Source organism: Hemitrygon akajei, chromosome 28, assembly GCF_048418815.1.
Source record: "Hemitrygon akajei chromosome 28, sHemAka1.3, whole genome shotgun sequence".
NCBI classification, from domain to species: Eukaryota; Metazoa; Chordata; class Chondrichthyes; order Myliobatiformes; family Dasyatidae; genus Hemitrygon; species Hemitrygon akajei.
Window position 1 is genome coordinate 42,313,644 of NC_133151.1, and position 23,392 is coordinate 42,337,035.

At 51.0% G+C, this 23,392-nt stretch overlaps 1 protein-coding gene across 2 annotated transcripts in view; it reads right to left on the reverse strand.

The window, feature by feature from the left end:
- The window catches only part of stx5a (syntaxin 5A), a 62,707-nt gene that overhangs the window by 13,074 nt on the left and 26,241 nt on the right, over positions 1–23,392 (reverse strand). For both annotated transcript variants that reach the window (XR_012096629.1, XM_073031593.1), the window contains exons 2-8: positions 22,441–22,651; positions 19,084–19,154; positions 17,372–17,427; positions 12,621–12,691; positions 8,752–8,868; positions 8,581–8,637; positions 4,462–4,546 (exon numbers count right to left, since the gene is read on the reverse strand). Coding sequence is in view for 1 of the 2 variants with exons in the window: in XM_073031593.1 (XP_072887694.1) it covers positions 4,462–4,546; positions 8,581–8,637; positions 8,752–8,868; positions 12,621–12,691; positions 17,372–17,427; positions 19,084–19,154; positions 22,441–22,632 (649 nt within the window). In the remaining variant the exon portion in view is untranslated. The remainder of the gene's footprint in view (positions 1–4,461; positions 4,547–8,580; positions 8,638–8,751; positions 8,869–12,620; positions 12,692–17,371; positions 17,428–19,083; positions 19,155–22,440; positions 22,652–23,392) is intronic.

Genomic DNA, 23,392 nt, shown 5'->3' on the forward strand with positions numbered 1-23,392 from the left:
GGGCAGGGACGAGTGGACGAGGGACTCGTGGAGAGAGTGAGGCAGAGATGCTGGTTTAGATGTCAGAGGGCAGGGACGAGTGGACGAGGGACTCGTGGAGAGAGTGAGGCAGAGGTGCTGGTTTAGATGTCAGAGGGCAGGGACGAGTGGACGAGGGACTCGTGGAGAGAGTGAGGCAGAGGTGCTGGTTTAGATGTCAGAGGGCAGGGACGAGTGGACGAGGGACTCGTGGAGAGAGTGAGGCAGAGGTGCTGGTTTAGATGGCAGAGGGCAGGGACGAGTGGACGAGGGACTCGTGGAGAGAGTGAGGCAGAGGTGCTGGTTTAGATGTCAGAGGGCAGGGACGAGTGGACGAGGGACGAGTGGAGAGAGTGAGGCAGAGGTGCTGGTTTAGATGTCAGAGGGCAGGGACGAGTGGACGAGGGACTCGTGGAGAGAGTGAGGCAGAGGTGCTGGTTTAGATGTCAGAGGGCAGGGACGAGTGGACGAGGGACGAGTGGAGAGAGTGAGGCAGAGGTGCTGGTTTAGATGTCAGAGGGCAGGGACGAGTGGACGAGGGACGAGTGGAGAGAGTGAGGCAGAGGTGCTGGTTTAGATGTCAGAGGGCAGGGACGAGTGGACGAGGGACGAGTGGAGAGAGTGAGGCAGAGGTGCTGGTTTAGATGTCAGAGGGCAGGGACGAGTGGACGAGGGACTCGTGGAGAGAGTGAGGCAGAGGTGCTGGTTTAGATGTCAGAGGGCAGGGACGAGTGGACGAGGGACGAGTGGAGAGAGTGAGGCAGAGGTGCTGGTTTAGATGTCAGAGGGCAGGGACGAGTGGACGAGGGACTCGTGGAGAGTGTGAGGCAGAGGTGCTGGTTTAGATGGCAGAGGGCAGGGACGAGTGGACGAGGGACTCGTGGAGAGAGTGAGGCAGAGGTGCTGGTTTAGATGTCAGAGGGCAGGGACGAGTGGACGAGGGACTCGTGGAGAGAGTGAGGCAGAGGTGCTGGTTTAGATGTCAGAGGGCAGGGACGAGTGGACGAGGGACTCGTGGAGAGTGTGAGGCAGAGGTGCTGGTTTAGATGTCAGAGGGCAGGGACGAGTGGACGAGGGACTCGTGGAGAGAGTGAGGCAGAGGTGCTGGTTTAGATGTCAGAGGGCAGGGACGAGTGGACGAGGGACTCGTGGAGAGAGTGAGGCAGAGGTGCTGGTTTAGATGTCAGAGGGCAGGGACGAGTGGACGAGGGACTCGTGGAGAGAGTGAGGCAGAGGTGCTGGTTTAGATGTCAGAGGGCAGGGACGAGTGGACGAGAGACTCGTGGAGAGTGTGAGGCAGAGGTGCTGGTTTAGATGTCAGAGGGCAGGGACGAGTGGACGAGGGACTGGTGGAGAGAGTGAGGCAGAGGTGCTGGTTTAGATGTCAGAGGGCAGGGACGAGTGGACGAGGGACTCGTGGAGAGAGTGAGGCAGAGGTGCTGGTTTAGATGTCAGAGGGCAGGGACGAGTGGACGAGAGACTCGTGGAGAGTGTGAGGCAGAGGTGCTGGTTTAGATGTCAGAGGGCAGGGACGAGTGGACGAGGGACTGGTGGAGAGAGTGAGGCAGAGGTGCTGGTTTAGATGTCAGAGGGCAGGGACGAGTGGACGAGGGACTGGTGGAGAGAGTGAGGCAGAGGTGCTGGTTTAGATGTCAGAGGGCAGGGACGAGTGGACGAGGGACTCGTGGAGAGAGTGAGGCAGAGGTGCTGGTTTAGATGTCAGAGGGCAGGGACGAGTGGACGAGGGACTCGTGGAGAGTGTGAGGCAGAGGTGCTGGTTTAGATGTCAGAGGGCAGGGACGAGTGGACGAGGGACGAGTGGAGAGAGTGAGGCAGAGGTGCTGGTTTAGATGGCAGAGGGCAGGGACGAGTGGACGAGGGACTCGTGGAGAGAGTGAGGCAGAGGTGCTGGTTTAGATGTCAGAGGGCAGGGACGAGTGGACGAGGGACTCGTGGAGAGAGTGAGGCAGAGGTGCTGGTTTAGATGTCAGAGGGCAGGGACGAGTGGACGAGGGACTCGTGGAGAGAGTGAGGCAGAGGTGCTGGTTTAGATGTCAGAGGGCAGGGACGAGTGGACGAGGGACTCGTGGAGAGAGTGAGGCAGAGGTGCTGGTTTAGATGTCAGAGGGCAGGGACGAGTGGACGAGGGACTCGTGGAGAGAGTGAGGCAGAGGTGCTGGTTTAGATGTCAGAGGGCAGGGACGAGTGGACGAGGGACTCGTGGAGAGAGTGAGGCAGAGGTGCTGGTTTAGATGTCAGAGGGCAGGGACGAGTGGACGAGGGACTCGTGGAGAGTGTGAGGCAGAGGTGCTGGTTTAGATGTCAGAGGGCAGGGACGAGTGGACGAGGGACTCGTGGAGAGAGTGAGGCAGAGGTGCTGGTTTAGATGTCAGAGGGCAGGGACGAGTGGACGAGGGACTCGTGGAGAGTGTGAGGCAGAGGTGCTGGTTTAGATGTCAGAGGGCAGGGACGAGTGGACGAGGGACTCGTGGAGAGAGTGAGGCAGAGGTGCTGGTTTAGATGTCAGAGGGCAGGGACGAGTGGACGAGGGACTCGTGGAGAGAGTGAGGCAGAGGTGCTGGTTTAGATGTCAGAGGGCAGGGACGAGTGGACGAGGGACTCGTGGAGAGAGTGAGGCAGAGGTGCTGGTTTAGATGTCAGAGGGCAGGGACGAGTGGACGAGGGACTCGTGGAGAGTGTGAGGCAGAGGTGCTGGTTTAGATGTCAGAGGGCAGGGACGAGTGGACGAGGGACTCGTGGAGAGAGTGAGGCAGAGGTGCTGGTTTAGATGTCAGAGGGCAGGGACGAGTGGACGAGGGACTCGTGGAGAGAGTGAGGCAGAGGTGCTGGTTTAGATGTCAGAGGGCAGGGACGAGTGGACGAGGGACTCGTGGAGAGAGTGAGGCAGAGGTGCTGGTTTAGATGTCAGAGGGCAGGGACGAGTGGACGAGGGACTCGTGGAGAGAGTGAGGCAGAGGTGCTGGTTTAGATGTCAGAGGGCAGGGACGAGTGGACGAGGGACTCGTGGAGAGAGTGAGGCAGAGGTGCTGGTTTAGATGTCAGAGGGCAGGGACGAGTGGACGAGGGACTCGTGGAGAGAGTGAGGCAGAGGTGCTGGTTTAGATGTCAGAGGGCAGGGACGAGTGGACGAGGGACTCGTGGAGAGAGTGAGGCAGAGGTGCTGGTTTAGATGGCAGAGGGCAGGGACGAGTGGACGAGGGACTCGTGGAGAGTGTGAGGCAGAGGTGCTGGTTTAGATGTCAGAGGGCAGGGACGAGTGGACGAGGGACTCGTGGAGAGAGTGAGGCAGAGGTGCTGGTTTAGATGTCAGAGGGCAGGGACGAGTGGACGAGGGACTCGTGGAGAGAGTGAGGCAGAGGTGCTGGTTTAGATGTCAGAGGGCAGGGACGAGTGGACGAGGGACTCGTGGAGAGAGTGAGGCAGAGGTGCTGGTTTAGATGTCAGAGGGCAGGGACGAGCGGACGAGGGACTCGTGGAGAGAGTGAGGCAGAGGTGCTGGTTTAGATGTCAGAGGGCAGGGACGAGCGGACGAGGGACTCGTGGAGAGAGTGAGGCAGAGCTGCTGGTTTAGATGGCAGAGGGCAGGGACGAGCGGACGAGGGACTCGTGGAGAGAGTGAGGCAGAGGTGCTGGTTTAGATGGCAGAGGGCAGGGACGAGCGGACGAGGGACTCGTGGAGAGAGTGAGGCAGAGGTGCTGGTTTAGATGGCAGAGGGCAGGGACGAGTGGACGAGGGACTCGTGGAGAGAGTGAGGCAGAGGTGCTGGTTTAGATGGCAGAGGGCAGGGACGAGTGGAGAGAGTGAGGCAGAGGTGCTGGTTTAGATGTCAGAGGGCAGGGACGAGTGGACGAGGGACTCGTGGAGTGAGTGAGGCAGAGGTGCTGGTTTAGATGTCAGAGGGCAGGGACGAGTGGACGAGGGACTCGTGGAAGAGTGAGGCAGAGGTGCTGATTTAGATGGCAGAGGGCAGGGACGAGTGGACGAGGGACTCGTGGAGAGAGTGAGGCAGAGGTGCTGGTTTAGATGGCAGAGGGCAGGGACGAGTGGACGAGGGATTCGTGGAGAGAGTGAGGCAGAGGTGCTGGTTTAGATGTCAGAGGGCAGGGACGAGTGGACGAGGGACTCGTGGAGACAGTGAGCCCTGCCCTGGGTAGAGTGCCGTAGATGGTGGAATTTGGCAGAATGACCAGCTGGACATGAGGCTCAGGAGCCTCTTTGCTGATCAGAGAAGGGTCCCAGCCCCGATTCACTGAAGGAACACGCTTTAACATCCTGATAGAGGCTGATCAATTTACACCAGGCCTCACCGATGTAGAGGAGGTTACACCGGACCCTCAGTGCTGCTCCTGGGTCCCCCTGTCCACAATTCTGCTCTGACATTGCTCCCTGACGTGCAACAATCGAGAATGCAAGGTGCTTACCATAACCGTTAGCGGCCGAAGGAGGGAGACTGGATACCGTGGCTAGTGAAAACTGTTCTCTCCTGTTACGTTGCATTTTGAGGTTCTGTTGGTCGGGGAGAGAACAAATAACTTTAAAAGGTCAAACGACGCCCCCCCCCCCCCCAGTGTGTGCTCCACATTGCCACCCCTTACACACTGAACTGTGTTGGTCCTGTTCTCCCTGTCTATACCCCCCTACAGTGACCCGTGTCCCAGAGACAGCACCCCTGCTTCCAGTGTTGATTCTGGGGCAGCCTGGTAGTCTAGCGGTTACAGCACCAGTGAACTGGGGTCGATTCCCAGCACCGTCTTTAAGAGTGTGTACGTTTTCCCTGTGACTACAGGGGTTTCCTCCAGACGCTCCAGTCCAAAGTTTATCGTCATCTGACTGTACATATGTACAACCAAACCTAACAACACTCCTCTGGACCACGGTCACCCACACAGCACAGACACCAAAATAATAAAATACAATTCGAGCTGCCTGTAGCGCACTGCACAGCGAAACAGTAAGCAGATCGCTGTGCAAGTGACGGCTCCTCGGGGCTGGCAGGGTCACAGGACCGAGTCTGATGCTCCTGTACCTCTCTCCTGAGGGCAGGGGGTCAGAGAGATTGCGGGATGGGATGGACGCTCGGGCCCTTTGTCTGCAATGCTCCCAGTAAATGTCACTATTCGGGGGAGAGAGACCCAGCCATCCTCTCAGTGTAGGGTCCTGCCTGGCCGCTTTCATACCACACAATGATGCAGCCGCTCCCAAAGACATACGGGTTATGGCCACTCGGGTGTAACTGGGGTGGCGTGCCCTTGTTGGGTGGGGAGGGGCACTTGGGAAACTCATCCAGCGTCCACATTCTTTGCACATCCCTCGGCCAGCTGTTTAGATACCTACTCTAATTCTGATTCAGAAGCCCTGCTGTTACACAGAAGAGTTCCTCTGGCCAAGAGTCACTTATAAGTTACCGGTAGTCACATCAAAACTGCAGTGCAGAGTACATTAACTGGTCACACCCCCACCTGGTATAGAAACACCAACGCCCTTGAATAGAAAATCCTACAAGTAGTGGATACGGCCCAGACCATCACGGGTAAAGCCCTTCCCACCACTGAGCACATCGACATTAGGATTAGGGTTTGGTGTTGTAGGAAAGCAGCATCCACCAGCAAGGACCCACCTTTCAGGACCTGCTCTCTTCTCAGGTACAGGAGCCTCAGGTCCCACACCTCCAGGATCAGGAACAGTTATTACCCCTCAAACATCAGGCTTCTGAACCAGTGTGGATAACTTCACTCACCCCATCACTGAAAATGGGGACATTTCGAGGACTCTTCATCTCACGTTCTCGATATTTATTGCTTATTTATCTGTTACTAATAGTTTTTTTTCTTTTTGTCGTCTTTTGCACATTGATTGTTTATCCGTCCTGTGGGACACTGTCTTTCATTGATTCGATTATGGTTCTTGGATACACGTTCAGTAGTTAATTTGTGTTTTATAGTAAACTTATTGTGATCTTTTTGTGTATTTTTATAAACTTGTTTTTTAATGCTGCATTGGATTTGTAATAACAATCACTCAGTTCTCCTTTCCCACACACACAAAAATGCTGGAGGATCTCAGCAGGCCAGGCAGCATATATGGAAAAGAGTGAACAGTTGACATTTCGGGCCGAAACCCTTCTTCAGGTCCTGCTGAAGGGTCTCGGCCCGAAACATTGACTGTTTATTCATTTCCATAGATGTTGCCTGACCGGCTGAGTTCCTCCTGCATTTTGTGTGAGTTGCTTTGGATACCCAGCGTCTGCAGATGTTCTTTACGTTCGTGTACTGGGTAGCAGGGTGAAGACTAAAGGAGGTGGAAGGCACTTCTTGCCCCTGCAGTGTCAGATTCGCCACCCTCCGGCTACAGAAATTTCTCCTCATCTGTTCTAAATGGTCATCCCTATATTTGCAAGCTGTGTCCTCTGGTCCTAGACACCCCTACCACATCCACTCTATCTAGACCTTTCAACATTTGTAAGGTTGACTAGAGGGCACATCTTATGAAGCTAGGGCATCTCTTTTGAGCGAAGGAGGGCAACAGCTGACAGCAGAGGTGCAAGACGCTGAGGCAATGATCAAGTGGACAATCAGAGACTCTTCCCAGGGTGGAAATGGCTGCTATAATGTCAGAGCCTGGAGTTTGTTTTTAAAACACAGAGAATGGTGGGTGTGTGGAATGCCCTGCCAGGGGTGGTGGTAGAGGCAGGTAAAGCAGGGGCATTTAAAAGACTCAGATTGGCACATGGTTGAGAGAAAAAAGAAGGGTTATACTGATCTTGGAATAGGCCAAAAGATCGGCACATCGTGGGCCGAGAGACTTGTACTGTGATCTAATGCTATCCTGGCAGCTTTCTGTGACAATGCTCCAGCTTTTCACTGCCTATCAGTGAGGCTGCTAATCGTACCAGGTGATGGGTGAAGGGGACCACAAGGAAAACGCCCGACCAGTCCTCAGATCGGCAGAGATAAAGATTAGGTTCACTGGCACGAGCTCCCCAATTCCTGTTGGCGGGACTACCCGGTTAACATGCTGATGAAGCTGGGATAACTTCATCACAGACGAGGACATGGAAGCACCGGGTATTTATGAAATACCCACCGAACGCCGGGCTGCCTTCTGCCTTCACTCCACCAGCTCTTCGGTCCGGGCACACTTGGGAGCTTTGTGTGCCATCCTGGTCACCCCAGTACAGGAAGGGTTGATTTTAACTACAGCCCGCACCGCCAAATTAATTTCTTTTCTCCGTCTGCGGGCACGGTAACAGTGAGGGGAGCAGAATTCGGCCACCGAGCCTGCTCCGCCGTTCTGTCATGGCTGATTTATTAACGTTATGCTAACCGCCACGCGACTCTGCCACTGTCGAGCGCGTACAGAAGCGGTTCACCAGGATGCTGTCTGGAACAGCTACTTGGAGAGGTTGGCCACAGCAACACACAAAGTGCTGGAGGAACTCGGCGTGTTAGGCAGCTCCAGGAGGGGGATAAAAAGTTGACATTTGGGGCTGAGATCCAGACAGGCTGAATATACAGAACAGAACCAAGTCCTTCAGTCCAACTCAACCATGCCGAGCTAGTCCTGTTTGGTCCACATCATCAAGATCTTTCCTATCGATGAACCTTCTCATGTGTCTTTTGAACACGAGCTCAAAGTTCAAAATAAATTTATTATCCATATACACTCTTGAGCTTCACTTCCTTGCAGGCATTGACAGGAAGATAAAGAAATTACAATTTATGAACAACTATACATTAACAAAGACTGACTAAGAACCAATGTGCAAAAGATGATAAACTGTCCAAAAATAGTTGAGGGGTAATAACTGTTCCTGAACCTGGTGGTGTGGGACCTGAGGCTCCTGTACCTCCTTCCCGATGGAATCAGTTCAGAGTTGAGGTTATCCTCACTGGTTCAGGAGCCTGATGGTTGAGGGGTAATAACTGTTCCTGAACCTGGTGGTGTGGGACTGAGGCTCCTGTACCTCCTTCTCGATGGAATCAGTTCAGAGTTGAGGTTATCCTCACTGGTTCAGGAGCCTGATGGTTGAGGGGTAATAACTGTTCCTGAACCTGGTGGTGTGGGACTTGAGGCTCCTGTACCTCCTTCCCGATGGAATCAGTTCAGAGTTGAGGTTATCCTCACTGGTTCAGCAGCCTGATGGTTGAGGGGTAATAACTGTTGCTGAACCTGGTGGTGTGGGACCTGAGGCTCCTGTACCTGCTTCCCGATGGAATCAGTTCAGAGTTGAGGTTATCCTCACTGGTTCAGCAGCCTGATGGTTGAGGGGTAATAACTGTTGCTGAACCTGGTGGTGTGGGACCTGAGGCTCCTGTACCTGCTTCCCGATGGAATCAGTTCAGAGTTGAGGTTATCCTCACTGGTTCAGGAGCCTGATGGTTGAGGGGTAATAACTGTTCCTGAACCTGGTGGTGTGGGACTGAGGCTCCTGTATCTGATTCTATTGCTTTCTCTACCACCACCCTTCTTGTATTTCAAAGACCCTGCCACTCCCAGTCACAGCACACTAAACACACTACAGGAAAAGCAACGTCCATTACCTCTGTCCTCACTTCAAGAACCGATTTGAAGTCGTTTGACATGGAGGCCAGTCTGGACTGCAAGAGGGAAGGAAGGAACAGGTTAAACATTTCTCAGCACAGGCACTGCTGGGCTCAGTGCGGACTGGACGCTGGCGTTCCTCGCGGGCTCGGGGACGTAGGCCGGTTTACCTGCAGCGAGACCACGATGGTGTTGGAATGTGTCTGTAAGTGGCGCCCGTTTTGGCTCCCCTTGGCTCTGACAAAGTCTTGCAGTTGTGCGATCTGTTTGTTCAGGCTGTTGATATCCTGCAGGAGACAGGAGCGAATGAGGTGGTGAACAACCCCGCAGATCCTGCCGTTTGGCCCTCTGGGGCCCCTGACCTGCGCTCTGGCGCTCTTCCCCTTTGTTTGAACGTGATGTACCGCGTACGGAATGGTCAGACTGCATCAGCTTCTTGTCACATTCAATATTTCATAGGCAGAACTCATGATACAGAGCCCAGTGGAGGGGCAGGTAGTGTTGAGGAAGGACTCAGACAGATGAGGAAAATGGACAAAGTGACGGAAGGATAGTACGGGGAATAAAGGCGCAGATTACTTTCTAAATGGAGAGCGAATTGAGACGGTGGTGAGGTCACGTCAGCATTCATTTCCAGGCGACTAGCATATAAAGCAAAAATGTAATGCTGAGGCTTTGTAAGGCTTCGGTCAGACCACATCTGCAGTATTGTGAGCAATTTTAGGCCCTTATTTGAGAAAGGATGTACTGCCAATAGAGAGGACTCAGAGGAGGTTCGTAAGAACGATCCCAGGAATGAAAGGGGTAACGTAGGAGGAGCATTTGATGGCTCTGGACCTGTACTCACTGAAGTTTAGAAGAATGAGGGGTGGGGGAAACGATCTCATTGAAACCTATCAAATATTGAAAGGCCTAGACAGTGTGGGTGTAGAGGATGATTCCTATACTGGGGGAGTCTAGGACCAGAGGACACAGATAGAGTGGATGTGGAGAGGATGATTCCTATACTGGGGGAGTCTAGGACCAGAGGGCACAGATAGAGTGGATGAGGAGAGGATGTTTCCTATAGTGGGGGAGTCTAGGACCAGAGGACACAGATAGAGTGGATGTGGAGAGGATGTTTCCTATAGTGGGGAGTCTAGGACCAGAGGACACAGATAGAGAGGATGTGGAGAGGATGTTTCCTATAGTGGGGGAGTCTAGGACCAGAGGACACAGATAGAGTGGATGTGGAGAGGATGTTTCCTATAGTGGGGAGTCTAGGACCAGAGGACACAGATAGAGTGGATGTGGAGAGGATGTTTCCTATAGTGGGGAGTCTAGGACCAGAGGACACAGATAGAGTGGATGTGGAGAGGATGATTCCTATACTGGGGGAGTCTAGGACCAGAGGGCACAGATAGAGTGGATGAGGAGAGGATGTTTCCTATAGTGGGGGAGTCTAGGACCAGAGGACACAGATAGAGTGGATGTGGAGAGGATGTTTCCTATAGTGGGGAGTCTAGGACCAGAGGACACAGATAGAGAGGATGTGGAGAGGATGTTTCCTATAGTGGGGGAGTCTAGGACCAGAGGACACAGATAGAGTGGATGTGGAGAGGATGTTTCCTATAGTGGGGAGTCTAGGACCAGAGGACACAGATAGAGTGGATGTGGAGAGGATATTTCCTATAGTGGGGGAGTCTTGGACCAAGAGGACACATCTTCAGAAAGGGACATTCCTATACTTTTTAAAAGAGATGAGGAAGAATTTCTTTAGTGTGTTGGATCTGGGGATCTCACTGCCACACACAGCCAAGTCACTGGGTATATTTAAAGTGGAAGCTGCTCGTTTTTACATTAGCCAGGATGTTAAAGCTATGGAGAGAAGGCTGGCGAATGGGTTTGAGAGAGATAATAAATTAGGCCATTTGGCCCATCACAGCTTATTTATTATCCCTCTCAACCCCATTCTCCTGTCTCCCCATAATCACGCCCTGACTAATCAAAAACCTATCAACATCCACTTCAAATATACCCAGTGACTCCCCCACTATAGGAAACATCCTCCCCACATCCACTCTATCTGTGTCCTCTGGTCCTAGACTCCCCGACTATAGGAAACATCCTCTCCACATCCACTCTATCTGTGTCCTCTGGTCCTAGACTCCCCCACTATAGGAAACATCCTCTCCACATTCACTCTATCTGTGTCCTCTGGTCCTAGACTCCCCCACTATAGGAAACATCCTCTCCACATCCACTCTATCTGTGTCCTCTGGTCCTAGACTCCCCCACTATAGGAAACATCCTCTCCACATCCACTCTATCTGTGTCCTCTGGTCCTAGACTCCCCCACTATAGGAATCATCCTCTCCACATTCACTCTATCTGTGTCCTCTGGTCCTAGACTCCCCCACTATAGGAAACATCCTCTCCACATCCACTCTATCTGTGTCCTCTGGTCCTAGACTCCCCCACTATAGGAATCATCCTCTCCACATTCACTCTATCTGTGTCCTCTGGTCCTAGACTCCCCCACTATAGGGAACATCCTCTCCACATCCACTCTCTCTGTGCCCTCTGGTCCTAGACTCCCCCACGATAGGAAACATCCTCTCCACATCCACTCTATCTGTGTCCTCTGATCCTAGACTCCCCCACGATAGGAAACATCCTCTCCACATCCACTCTATCTGTGTCCACTGGTCCTAGACTCCCCCACTATAGGAAACATCCTCTCCACATCCACTCTATCTGTGTCCTCTGGTCCTAGACTCCCCCACTATAGGAAACATCCTCTCCACATCCACTCTATCTGTGTCCTCTGGTCCTAGACTCCCCCACTATAGGAAACATCCTCTCCACATCCACTCTATCTGTGTCCTCTGGTCCTAGACTCCCCCACTATAGGAATCATCCTCTCCACATTCACTCTATCTGTGTCCTCTGGTCCTAGACTCCCCCACTATAGGAAACATCCTCTCCACATCCACTCTATCTGTGTCCTCTGGTCCTAGACTCCCCCACTATAGGAATCATCCTCTCCACATTCACTCTATCTGTGTCCTCTGGTCCTAGACTCCCCCACTATAGGGAACATCCTCTCCACATCCACTCTCTCTGTGCCCTCTGGTCCTAGACTCCCCCACGATAGGAAACATCCTCTCCACATCCACTCTATCTGTGTCCTCTGATCCTAGACTCCCCCACGATAGGAAACATCCTCTCCACATCCACTCTATCTGTGTCCACTGGTCCTAGACTCCCCCACTATAGGAAACATCCTCTCCACATCCACTCTATCTGTGTCCTCTGGTCCTAGACTCCCCCACTATAGGGAACATCCTCTCCACATCCACTCTATCTGTGTCCTCTGGTCCTAGACTCCCCCACTATAGGGAACATCCTCTCCACATCCACTCTCTCTGTGCCCTCTGGTCCTAGACTCCCCCACTATAGGAAACATCCTCTCCACATCCACTCTATCTGTGTCCTCTGGTCCTAGACTCCCCCACTATAGGAAACATCCTCTCGACATCCACTCTATCTGTGTCCTCTGGTCCTAGACTCCCCCACTATAGGGAACATCCTCTCCATATCCACTCTCTCTGTGCCCTCTGGTCCTAGACTCCCCCACTATAGGAAACATCCTCTCCACATCCACTCTATCTGTGTCCTCTGGTCCTAGACTCCCCCACTATAGGAAACATCCTCTCCACATCCACTCTATCTAGGCCATTCAATATTTCATAGATTTCAAAAAGGACCCCTCCCTCACCCCCATTTTTCTAACGTCAGCAAGTACAGGCCCAGAGCCATTAATTCGTTCATGTTAACCCTTTCACTCCTAGCATCATTCTCTCCCACAGAGGAGAAAAAAAGCCCTGATTTTCAACACCCTTTTCATGAATCTTTGCAAGCCAGTCGTGCCCTTTGAAAATACTTTGAGAGAGAGGAGATGCAGGGGGTGTTGTGTCAATGTTTCCTGACATGCTGTAAAGGGATTGGGCAGTACGGTTTAACAAAACAAGCCCCAAGGCATTTTAACTGCCCAAACCTGTTTGATGATGTACGTCAGTTCTTCAATTTCAACTGCTTTGTCATCGAAGAGTGATTTGCGCTTTGCAACTGCAATGAAACCAGAAGACACCGTCAGTGTGAGCTGGGACTAATGACAAACGAGACCCTCCCACAACCTCACCACGGGCTGGGGCTCATATTCCACAACAATGGATAACACTGGGAAAGGTCAGAGCCTCACCACCCTGATCCCATCACAAACCCACCTTTACATACACATCACCTGGTGTCACTTAATGTACAAACTGTCACGTACCCCGTGACCGGGTTACCAAACCAGCAGAAATGGAATGATACGTTGGAGTCTGGTGGTACTGTAACCAAAGATGTTTATTAGTAAACTAAACAATACAGTATCAAACATGCAAATACAGATATAAAACAGGTTAGCAATGATAAATACAGAAGTGTAGGAACAAGAATCAAAACCAAGCTCTATCGTAGTCTAGGGGTAAATGAATAGTCTTAAGATAATGCAGAGTTTAGTTCAGTTTGGGTTGAGGTAGTTGCTGTTGTGACGAGAGAGGAGAGAGGAGAGAGGAGAGAGAGAGAGGGGGGGGGAGGGGGAGGGGGAGATGAGCAGCTGCAGCTTCCGTTGTCTTGTTCCGTTGTACTGTTGTGGTCATTCAGTTATGACCCTTCCGTTCCCGGCTAGACCGTTCTTCAGTGGTGAGCCTGTCACCCAGGCGAGGGTGGACACACACACAAGCCCCCACCGGTCTGCCTTCACACACTGTGAGCCTCTGACCGATTCCCCCGAATCGACCCTCCAAACCCCCACCTTCCTGTGAGTGCACAACACTCGTTCAGTGTCCAGTGGCATGTCTGCCTGTGTCTCAGCAGACTAGTCCTTTATCTCCCCTGCCGGGGTACCAGCCATCCATCAACTCATCACGTTCATCATACTGGCCACTCCCCCCTGTCTCAGCAGGCACCTGGCATCACTCTGCCGTGTCAGCAAGGATGTGAATGTGTGACAGAGTGAGAGTGAGTGCGTGCGAGGGAGTGAGTGTGAGAGTGAATGTGTGAGAGTGAATGTGTGAGAGTGAGAGGGAGTGTGTGTGTGTGAGAGAGTGAATGTGTGTGAGAGTGAGAGGGAGTGTGTGCGAGTGAGTGTGTGTGAGAGTGAATGTGTGAGACAGTGAGAGGGAGTGTGTGTGAGAGTGAGTGCGTGCGAGGGAGTGAGTGTGAGAGTGAGAGGGAGTGTGTGTGTGAGAGTGAGAGGGAGTGTGTGTGTGAGAGAGTGTGTGTGTGTGAGAGTGAATGTGTGAGAGAGTGAGAGGGAGTGTGTGCGAGTGAGTGTGTGTGAGAGTGAATGTGTGAGAGAGTGAGAGGGAGTGTGTGTGTGTGTGAGTGAATGTGTGTGAGAGTGAGGGTGAGTGCGTGCGAGGGAGTGAGTGTGAGAGTGAGTGCGTGCGAGGAAGTGTGTGTGTGAGAGAGTGTGTGTGTGTGTGAGTGAATGTGTGAGAGAGTGAGAGTGAGTGCGTGCGAGGGAGTGTGTGTGAGAGTGAGAGTGAGTGCGTGCGAGTGAGTGTGTGTGTGAGAGAGTGAGAGGGAGTGTGTGTGTGTGTGTGAGTGAATGTGTGTGAGAGTGAGGGTGAGTGCGTGCGAGGGAGTGAGTGTGAGAGTGAATGTATGAGAGAGTGAGAGGGAGTGCGTGCGAGTGAGTCTGTGTGTGAGAGTGAGTGCGTGCGAGGAAGTGTGTGTGTGAGAGAGTGTGTGTGTGTGTGAGTGAATGTGTGAGAGAGTGAGAGTGAGTGCGTGCGAGGGAGTGTGTGTGAGAGTGTGAGTGAGTGCGTGCGAGTGAGTGTGTGTGTGAGAGAGTGACATTTGTACAGTGTAGTCTATAGGATTGCTTTCATACCTATACTTCTGTCTAACTCGGTCATACTCGGCCTAACAATTATTTCATTCTCATTTACACTCGTGTGCTGAATCTTGCAACTCCTAAAGACTCAAAGAGGCTGCATCCATCATTAAGGACCCCCACCACACAAGACATGCCCTCTTGGCATTGCTACCATCCCAGAGGAAGTACAGGAGCCTGAAGACACACACACTCAATGTTAGGCACAGCTTCTGCTCAGATTTCTGAACAGACAACAAACCCACGGGCACTACCTCTGTCAGCCTCTGCGTCGTTCACCTTCCAGCTTTCCAGTTGTAACTAAATGTTCCAATGTTTCTCTTCGCATGACGTGTCCGAAGAATACTGATCACTGTTTTCTGATCTTTTAAAGTAATGTACGTTTGTTTTTGTTCTCTGTAGAACTTCTTTGTTGGTGATCCTGTCCGTAGATATGCATCGCGTTCTTCTGAGGAACCACATCTCTGCTGCTTTGATTCCTTTTCCCACTGATTTTGTGATGGTCCATCGCGTAGCCGTACATCAATATAGGGAGAATGTAGCAGCTGAGGGTTCGAACGTAGACGTCAATTGCTGTTTTCTTGTCTGTTAGGATGTTTCTCATTCCTGTAAATGCTGTTCTTGCCGTTGCTATTCTTGCTTTTATGTCTGTTTCGCATTTGCCATCAGATGTTACCCACGATCCAAGGTACTTGAAGTTGTGAACTTGTTTCAGGATTTCATTCCCCAATACGATCCTACAGTCTGGGATATCAGGTTTCTTTGATATTCCCATTACTTCAGGTTTCTTTTTGTTTAAGCTTAGTGTTCTATTACATTCCCTAAAACCAACAGGACTGTTGGGACTCAGGTGGCTGCCAGGGCTGGGACACTCCCACAGTAATTGAGGGGCCTCCTCGCCCAGCCCAATCCTCCCTCTCCAATAGCCCAGGAACCCTTGTGATGGCTGCACTGAGCGTGTCCTCCTACACTACAGACACGTTGTGTGAATGAACCGGCTTCAGATCTTCAGTCTGGCAAAGGGTCGGCTGAAGGAAGGTTCGATAATGTGGACCGAAGGGAGTTGACGATCCGCCTGTCCCTGCCAACAGCCCACAGATCATTGCTCACAACACTGGCGCCATCTGCTGCTCGGTGGAGGAATTTCTTCCTCTTCAGAGATCAGATCAACAGCGACCCAGAGTCACAGTGACACGAGACCATAAGACATAGGAGCATAATTAGGCCATTCAGCCCATCGAGTCTGCTCTGCCATTCCATCGTGGTTGATCCTGGATCCCATTCAATCCCTTACACCTGCCTTCTCACCATATCACTTGATGCCCCACCAATCAGGAATCTATCAGCTTCCGCTTTAAATATTCCCGCGGACGTGGCGTCCGCCGCGAGCTGTGGCAGAGCATTCCGCAGATTCACCACTCTGGCTAAAAAAAAATCCTCCTTACCTCTGTTCTAAAAGGTTGCCCCTCAATTTTGAGGCTGTGCCCTCTAGTTCTGGATACCCTCACCATAGGAAACATCCTCTCCACATCCACCCTTATCTAGTCCTTTCAACATTTGTTAGGTTTCAATCAGATTCCCACTCCAGTGAGTACAGGCCCAAAGCTGCCAAACGCACCTCGTATGTTAACCCACTCATCCCACAATCACCCTCATGATCTCCTCTGGAGTCTCTCCAATGACAACATCCTTTGTGAGATCTGTTGATAATACTCCAAGTGAAATGCAGGTGGGAGTGTCAACGCAGTGTGATGGGATTTCTCCCACGCCAAGTCGCGCTGACTAAATCTCATGTAATGGATTAGAGGAGAAATTTCTTCCCCAAACACCAGTCCGGCATGCTTTTTTCCACAAAAGGCATTCCGGCCTGCAAGTCACCAAAATTACTGACGCACAGAAGGCTGAATCTTAAAGAGCGGACAAACTGCTGGAGGAACTCAGATGGGATGGGATGATTCAAGACCCTGCTCAACACTGGCATTCCACAGGAATATCAGATGGGATTCACGGAGGTGATGGGATGATTCGAGACCCTGCACAACACTGGCATTCCACAGGAATATCAGATGGGATTCACGGAGGCGATGGGATGGGTCGAGACCCTGCACAACACTGGCATTCAACAGGAATATCAGATGGGATTCATGGAGGCGATGGGATGATTCGAGACCCTGCACAACACTGGCATTCCACAGGAATATCAGATGGGATTCACGGAGGTGATGGGATGGGTTGAGACCCTGCACAACACTGGCACTCCACAGGAATATCAGATGGGATTCACGGAGGCGATGGGATGATTCGAGACCCTGCACAACACTGGCATTCCATAGGAATATCAGATGGGATTCATGGAGGTGATGGGATGGGTCGAGACCCTGCACAACACTGGCATTCCACAGGAATATCGACACTAACAGATGGGATTCATGGAGGTGATGGGATGGGTCGAGACCCTGCTCAACACTGGCATTCCACAGGAATATCAGATGGGATTCACGGAGGCGATGGGATGGGTCAATACCTTGCACAACACTGGCATTCCACAGGAATATCAGATGGGATTCATGGAGGCGATGGGATGGGTCGAGACCCTGCACAACACTGGCATTCCACAGGAATATCGACCATCCCTTTGCCTTCACAGAAGCTGCTTGACCTGCTAAGTTTTGCACCGGAATTTTAAAAATTCAATTTAGCGTTGCATCCTGGGCGTGGACTTGAAATTCCACCCTAATTCAGCCTTGTGTATTTTTAAGCACTTTGTCCAAAGGTGACAGATCAGAACGTGGGTGTGTCCCTTTGGCCTGACCAGCCAAGTGTCGGGGGAGCCCATTCTTCCGCTTGGTGGTAATACTTACGTATAGTGAGCTTTTCCAGTTTGGAGAATGTGTTACTCAAATCTTTGCCAATTCGTCTGCAATGAAAAACAAAGTGACATTTACAGACACAACTTTGTAAAGAAGCCTTTTAATTATTGTTCATAAGCACAAGAGATTCTGCAGCCAGAGCAATGCACGAAATGCTGGGGGATCTCAGCAGGTCAGGCAACTTTTACAGCTCTCTGCAAAAATCTGAGGACACGAGGGCGAGCTAGGGTGCAAGACTTTTACACAGGACTGTACTTGTCGATGTGGTGCGGAGAGCGAGTTTGTAAATCTGGCGGGAGGAAAGGATGCTGGGAATGGTGAGGGTGGAGGGGCGTGGGTCAGGTGGTAGTGCCAGGGGTAGGTGTGGGTGCAGGCACACCCAGCCCTGAGTTACCAGGTAAGGTAATTTGATTTTCACTCCCCTCTCCCTTCCCCAATCCTCCATTTTACTATCATCAATGTACCCATCTCAGTATCTCTTAAATGTACCCAATCGTGGTTGGGAAAAGGGGAAGGGAGAGGGGAGGGAGCGGGAAGCACCAGAGAGACATTCTGTAATGATCAATAAACCGATTGTTTGGAATCAAATTATCTGCACCCACATCACCCCACCCTGGTCACTCCTTCTCTGCCCCCTGTCCCACCCCCCTCCACCCTCACCATTCCCAACACCCTTTGCTCCCGCCAGATTTACAAACTCGCTCTCCGCTCCACATTGACAAATACAGTACGGGTAAAAGTCTCAGGCACCCCAGGGATGTACAATAAGGTTTTTGTGCAGCAATGTTCACTAGAACAGTTGAGCAACAGCCAGCAGGGATACCTTGGATATGCTGGCTTTGCAGAGGGTTCGGGGTGCGGGGAGGGGGTTCACGGGAATGATCCCAGGAATGAAAGGGTTAACATCTGAGAAGCGTCTGATGGCTCTGGGCCTGTACAGACAGACAGACTTTATTGATCCCGAGGGAAATTGGGTTTCGTTAAGCTGCACCAACCATGAATCGTGAAGAAATATAGCAATATAAAACCATAAATAATTAAATAATAATAGGTTAATCATGCCAAGTGGAAATAAGTCCAGGACCAGCCTATTGGCTCAGGGTGTCTGACACTCCGAGGGAGAAGTTGTAAAGTTTGATGGCCACAGGCAGGAATGACTTCCTATGACGCTCAGTGTTACATCTCGGTGGAATGAGTCTCTGGCTGAATGTACTCCTGTTCCTAACCAGTACATTATGGAGTGGATGGGAGACATTGTCCAAGATGGCATGCAACTTGGACAGTATCCTCTTTTCAGACACCACCGACAGAGTCCAGTTCCACCCCCACAACATCACTGGCCTTACGAATGAGTTTGTTGATTCTGTTGGTGTCTGCTACCCTCAGCCTCCTGCCCCAGCACACAACAGCAAACTCACTGGATTCGCTGGAGTTCAGAAGAATGGGGGGGGGGGGGTCTCATTGACACCTAACGAATATCGAAAGACGTGGAGAGAATGTTTCCTATCGTGGGGTGCCAGCCACGATGGAGGGGCAGAGCAGATTCAATGGCACGGGAGACCGCAGATGCTGAAGTCAAGATTCACCCCGAGGCATTGACGATTCCCCCCCCCACCCGCCAAGCTCCTCCAGCAGACGGATGAGGACTCTATGCCCCGCCCTGCGCCCACTCCAAAACACAATGCGTTCGTAGTCACACTCACTTGGCCATGACTGTGAATTCACTCCGCTGACGCACTGCATTCAGGTGAGGTTTGTTAACCTGTAATCCATTCTGAGAAAGAAACATCGGAACTTTATAACAAAAGGTAACAGCCTCTCTCCCTTCTCCAAATCACCCTGATCAAATTAACCCTGCCCCCACAATAATCTTATAAATTCTGGAGAACAGAGCTCCATTTTGCACACCCCCACCCACCATTCAACCTAGTAAATCCAGGATGCTTCTCTCCAAGATTTTCTTCCTGCTCTCAAAGGTGATGCAGAATTTATTTTCCTTTGAATTCCACCTAGACCTTAAGATTTTTAAACTTCTTTCCCTAACTGACCATGAGTTTTTGTTAACAGACGGAGCACCCTGAAGTTTCTTTGGACATTCCCTACTTCCAGCTTCTCATGGTTTAGAACGTAAAGCCCCAGTTTAAGGTGGGGGGGAGACTCCTGGTTTACACAACCCATTTTAACAAGAACACTGCCAAACTCCCAAAGTGCAAGCAACTAGCACTCAGAACTGAGCCCACAGCCACGAAGCCAGTTCAGCACAGAGATGAGTAAACTCACAGAGATGGCAGTCAGCCGAATGCTAGCCCATCCCTCACCTCCGGCCCGGTGCTTAAATCAATCGTCCAAAACTCGGGTTGTTCCAGGTGCCATCAGCACGGCGCAACCATCCCGCATCTCCCAGACCTCAGTTCACATCGAAAAACACCAGGTCGTACAGGTGGTCCAAAAACACCAGGTCGTACAGGTAGTTCACACCACAAAAACACCAGGTCGTACAGGTAGTTCACACCACATAAACACCAGGTCGTACAGGTAGTTCACACCACAAAAACACCAGGCCATACAGGCGGTTCACACCGCAAAAACACCAGGTCGTACAGGTAATTCACACCACAAAAACACCAGGTCGTACAGGTGGTCCAAAAACACCAGGTCGTACAGGTAATTCACACCACAAAAACACCAGGTCGTACAGGTGGTTCACACCGCAAAAACACCAGGTCGTACAGGTAGTTCACACCACAAAAACACCAGGTCGTACAGGTAGTACACACCACAAAAACACCAGGTCGTACAGGTGGTCCAAAAAAACCAGGTCGTACAGGTAGTTCACACCACAAAAACACCAGGTCGTACAGGTAATTCACACCACAAAAACACCAGGTCGTACAGGTGGTCCAAAAACACCAGGTCGTACAGGTAGTTCACACCACAAAAACACCAGGTCGTACAGGTAATTCACACCACAAAAACACCAGGTCGTACAGGTGGTCCAAAAAAACCAGGTCGTACAGGTAGTACACACCACAAAAACACCAGGTCGTACAGGTGGTCCAAAAACACCAGGTCGTACAGGTGGTTCACACCACAAAAACACCAGGTTGTACAGGTGATTCACACCACAAAAACACCAGGTCGTACAGGCGGTTCACACCACAAAAACACCAGGTCGTACAGGTAGTACACACCACAAAAACACCAGGTCGTACAGGTGGTTCACACCACAAAAACACCAGGCCGTACAGGCGGTCCAAAAACACCAGGTCGTACAGGTAGTACACACCACAAAAACACCAGGTCATACAGGTGGTTCACACCACAAAAACACCAGGCCGTACAGGCGGTCCAAAAACACCAGGTCGTACAGGTGGTTCATACCACAAAAACACCAGGTCGTACAGGTGGTTCACACCACAAAAACACCAGGTCGTACAGGCGGTCCAAAAACACCAGGTCGTACAGGTGGTTCACACCACAAAAACACCAGGTCGTACAGGTAGTACACACCACAAAAACACCAGGTCGTACAGGTGGTTCACACCACAAAAACACCAGGTCGTACAGGTGGTCCAAAAAAACCAGGCCGTACAGGTAATTCACACCACAAAAAAACTAGGTTGTACAGGTAATTCACACCACAAAAACACCAGGTCGTACAGGTGGTTCACACCACAAAAACACCAGGCCGTACAGGCGGTTCACACCGCAAAAACACCAGGTCGTACAGGTAATTCACACCACAAAAACACCAGGTCGTACAGGTGGTCCAAAAACACCAGGTCGTACAGGTAATTCACACCACAAAAACACCAGGTCGTACAGGCGGTTCACACCGCAAAAACACCACGTCGTGCAGGCGGTTCAAAAACACAACTCCAAAAGGGAGGTTACAGGCTATAAATTACAGTGATCATTGACCAGAAAAAGTAGGACTGATAACCGACAAGTAGTCGATGTGTTCACCTTATGTGAACTTCAAAGCATAGCCAAAACAAAACAAACTACTGACTACTTTTTCAATGAAACCCACCTGAACAGATGGGCTGCAGCCATGAACTGGCTTTGTGGCCGTGGGCTCACTTATGTGAACTTCAGTTCTGAATGTCAGTCGCTTAGTCTTATTGTTTGGGAGCTTGGCAGACCACTTTTTCTTAAAATGGGGTCTGTTGTGTGTCTTTGTTTCGTGGCTGCCTGTAAGGAGACGAATCCCGATGTTGTGCATAGTATATGTACTGGAATAATAAATATATTGTATAACCCATCCTAAGTACAGAGTGATGAGCTGAAAGATTATCCTCAGCACTTGCAGTATTGAGAGCAGTTTGAGCTACTTCTCTAAGAACGTGTTGGCACCGGAAAGGGACCAGGTGAGTTGGGGGGGAGGGGGGCTTATACAAAATTCAGCTGCGTTCTCTGGATTTTATAAGATTATTTGGGAGAAATTTGGTCAGTGTGATATGCAGAAGAATGAACGGGTTGATGTATGAGGGCCATTTGATGGCTCTGGGCCGGTACTTGCTGGAATTTAGAAGAAGGGGGTGGGGGGGATTGCTTGAAAGAAAATGGCTGAAGTGGCCATTACAAGGAGAATGGCCAGACTAGTACAAGCTAACGGGAAGGCCACATTAAGCCAAGTAACGACGTGCTACAACAGTGGTGTGCAGAAGAGCATCTCTGAACACACAACATGTTGAACAGAGATCACACTGCGTTCCAGTCCTCTACCCAATACAGTGAGTCTGAGTGTCTAACAGATACACCCACAGACAGCTTTTGGGCCAACGTGTCTGTTATAAATTTGACATAATTCTTGGCAATGATTGTGATTGCCAGACAGGAGTCAGAGAAGCCTGCGATATGTTCTTTGTCTGGGTTGGAGTCTGGGCAAGAGGCCCACTTGGGATATGGCATCATCTGACATCTTGTTCACCGGATCGTTGATGTAATGCTCTGTGTACATTAATTTTATCCAAACACTCTTACAAGTCCATCCTCTGTAGCCCCACCATTTCCCCCCACCACCACGCGCTGGTAAATGGAAGTTGCTGGGCCCTTACCTGTCTGCTCTGCATTGACTTGCAGGCAGCGAAGAACTCCTGCGTGCGATCGCGACACGACATGTTGTCCTCGAGAATGGAAGAGGCGGGGGCTGACGAGGAGGAGCTGGAGGAGAGTACTTGTGTCTGCGTTGGCCCAAGGTACACTCCCTGATCAGTACTGGAGGGACCGTGACGTCTTCGCGTATTCATCGAGGCTCATAACCTCTGCCTGGGGTTGAGAATGCACCTTGTGAGAAAATGTATTTGTACTTGCATAGCTCCTTACAGTTACTGAGCACCCCACAGATTTAGTAATAAAGGGGCGATCAAACATTGGGATGTTGAAACTGGCTCAAAGTAAATTGACAACCAGGAGATTCGTTTCCTTGGAGGTAATTACAAGAAAGTAAAGAAATACAATAGAATGTATGAAAAACTATAAATAAAAACTGACAATAGAACAGCTTGCAAAAGAGGGCAAATCATCATCAAAGAATAAGTAAACAGATAATAAGTCATAGAAAAGTACAGCACAGAAACAGGCCCTTCGGCCCATCTGACCCACACCAAACCATTTAAACTGCCCACTCTCATCGACCTGCAGAGGGATCACAGCCCTCCGCACCCCTCCCATCCATGCACTTCTCTTCAATATTGAAATCGAGCCCCCGCCCACCACTTGCACTGGCAGCTCATTACACACTCTCACCTCCCTCTGATTCTACCAAATACTGAGTTGTAGAGTCCGTGGCAGTGAATCTGTAGGCTGTGCAATCAGTTCAGAGTTGAGGTTATCCTCACTGGTTCAGGAGCCTGATGGTTGTGGGGTAATAACTGTTCCTGAACCTGGTGGTGTGGGACCTGAGGCTCCTGTACCTCCTTCCCGATGGAATCAGTTCAGAGTTGAGGTTATCCTCACTGGTTCAGGAGCCTGATGGTTGTGGGGTAATAACTGTTCCTGAACCTGGTG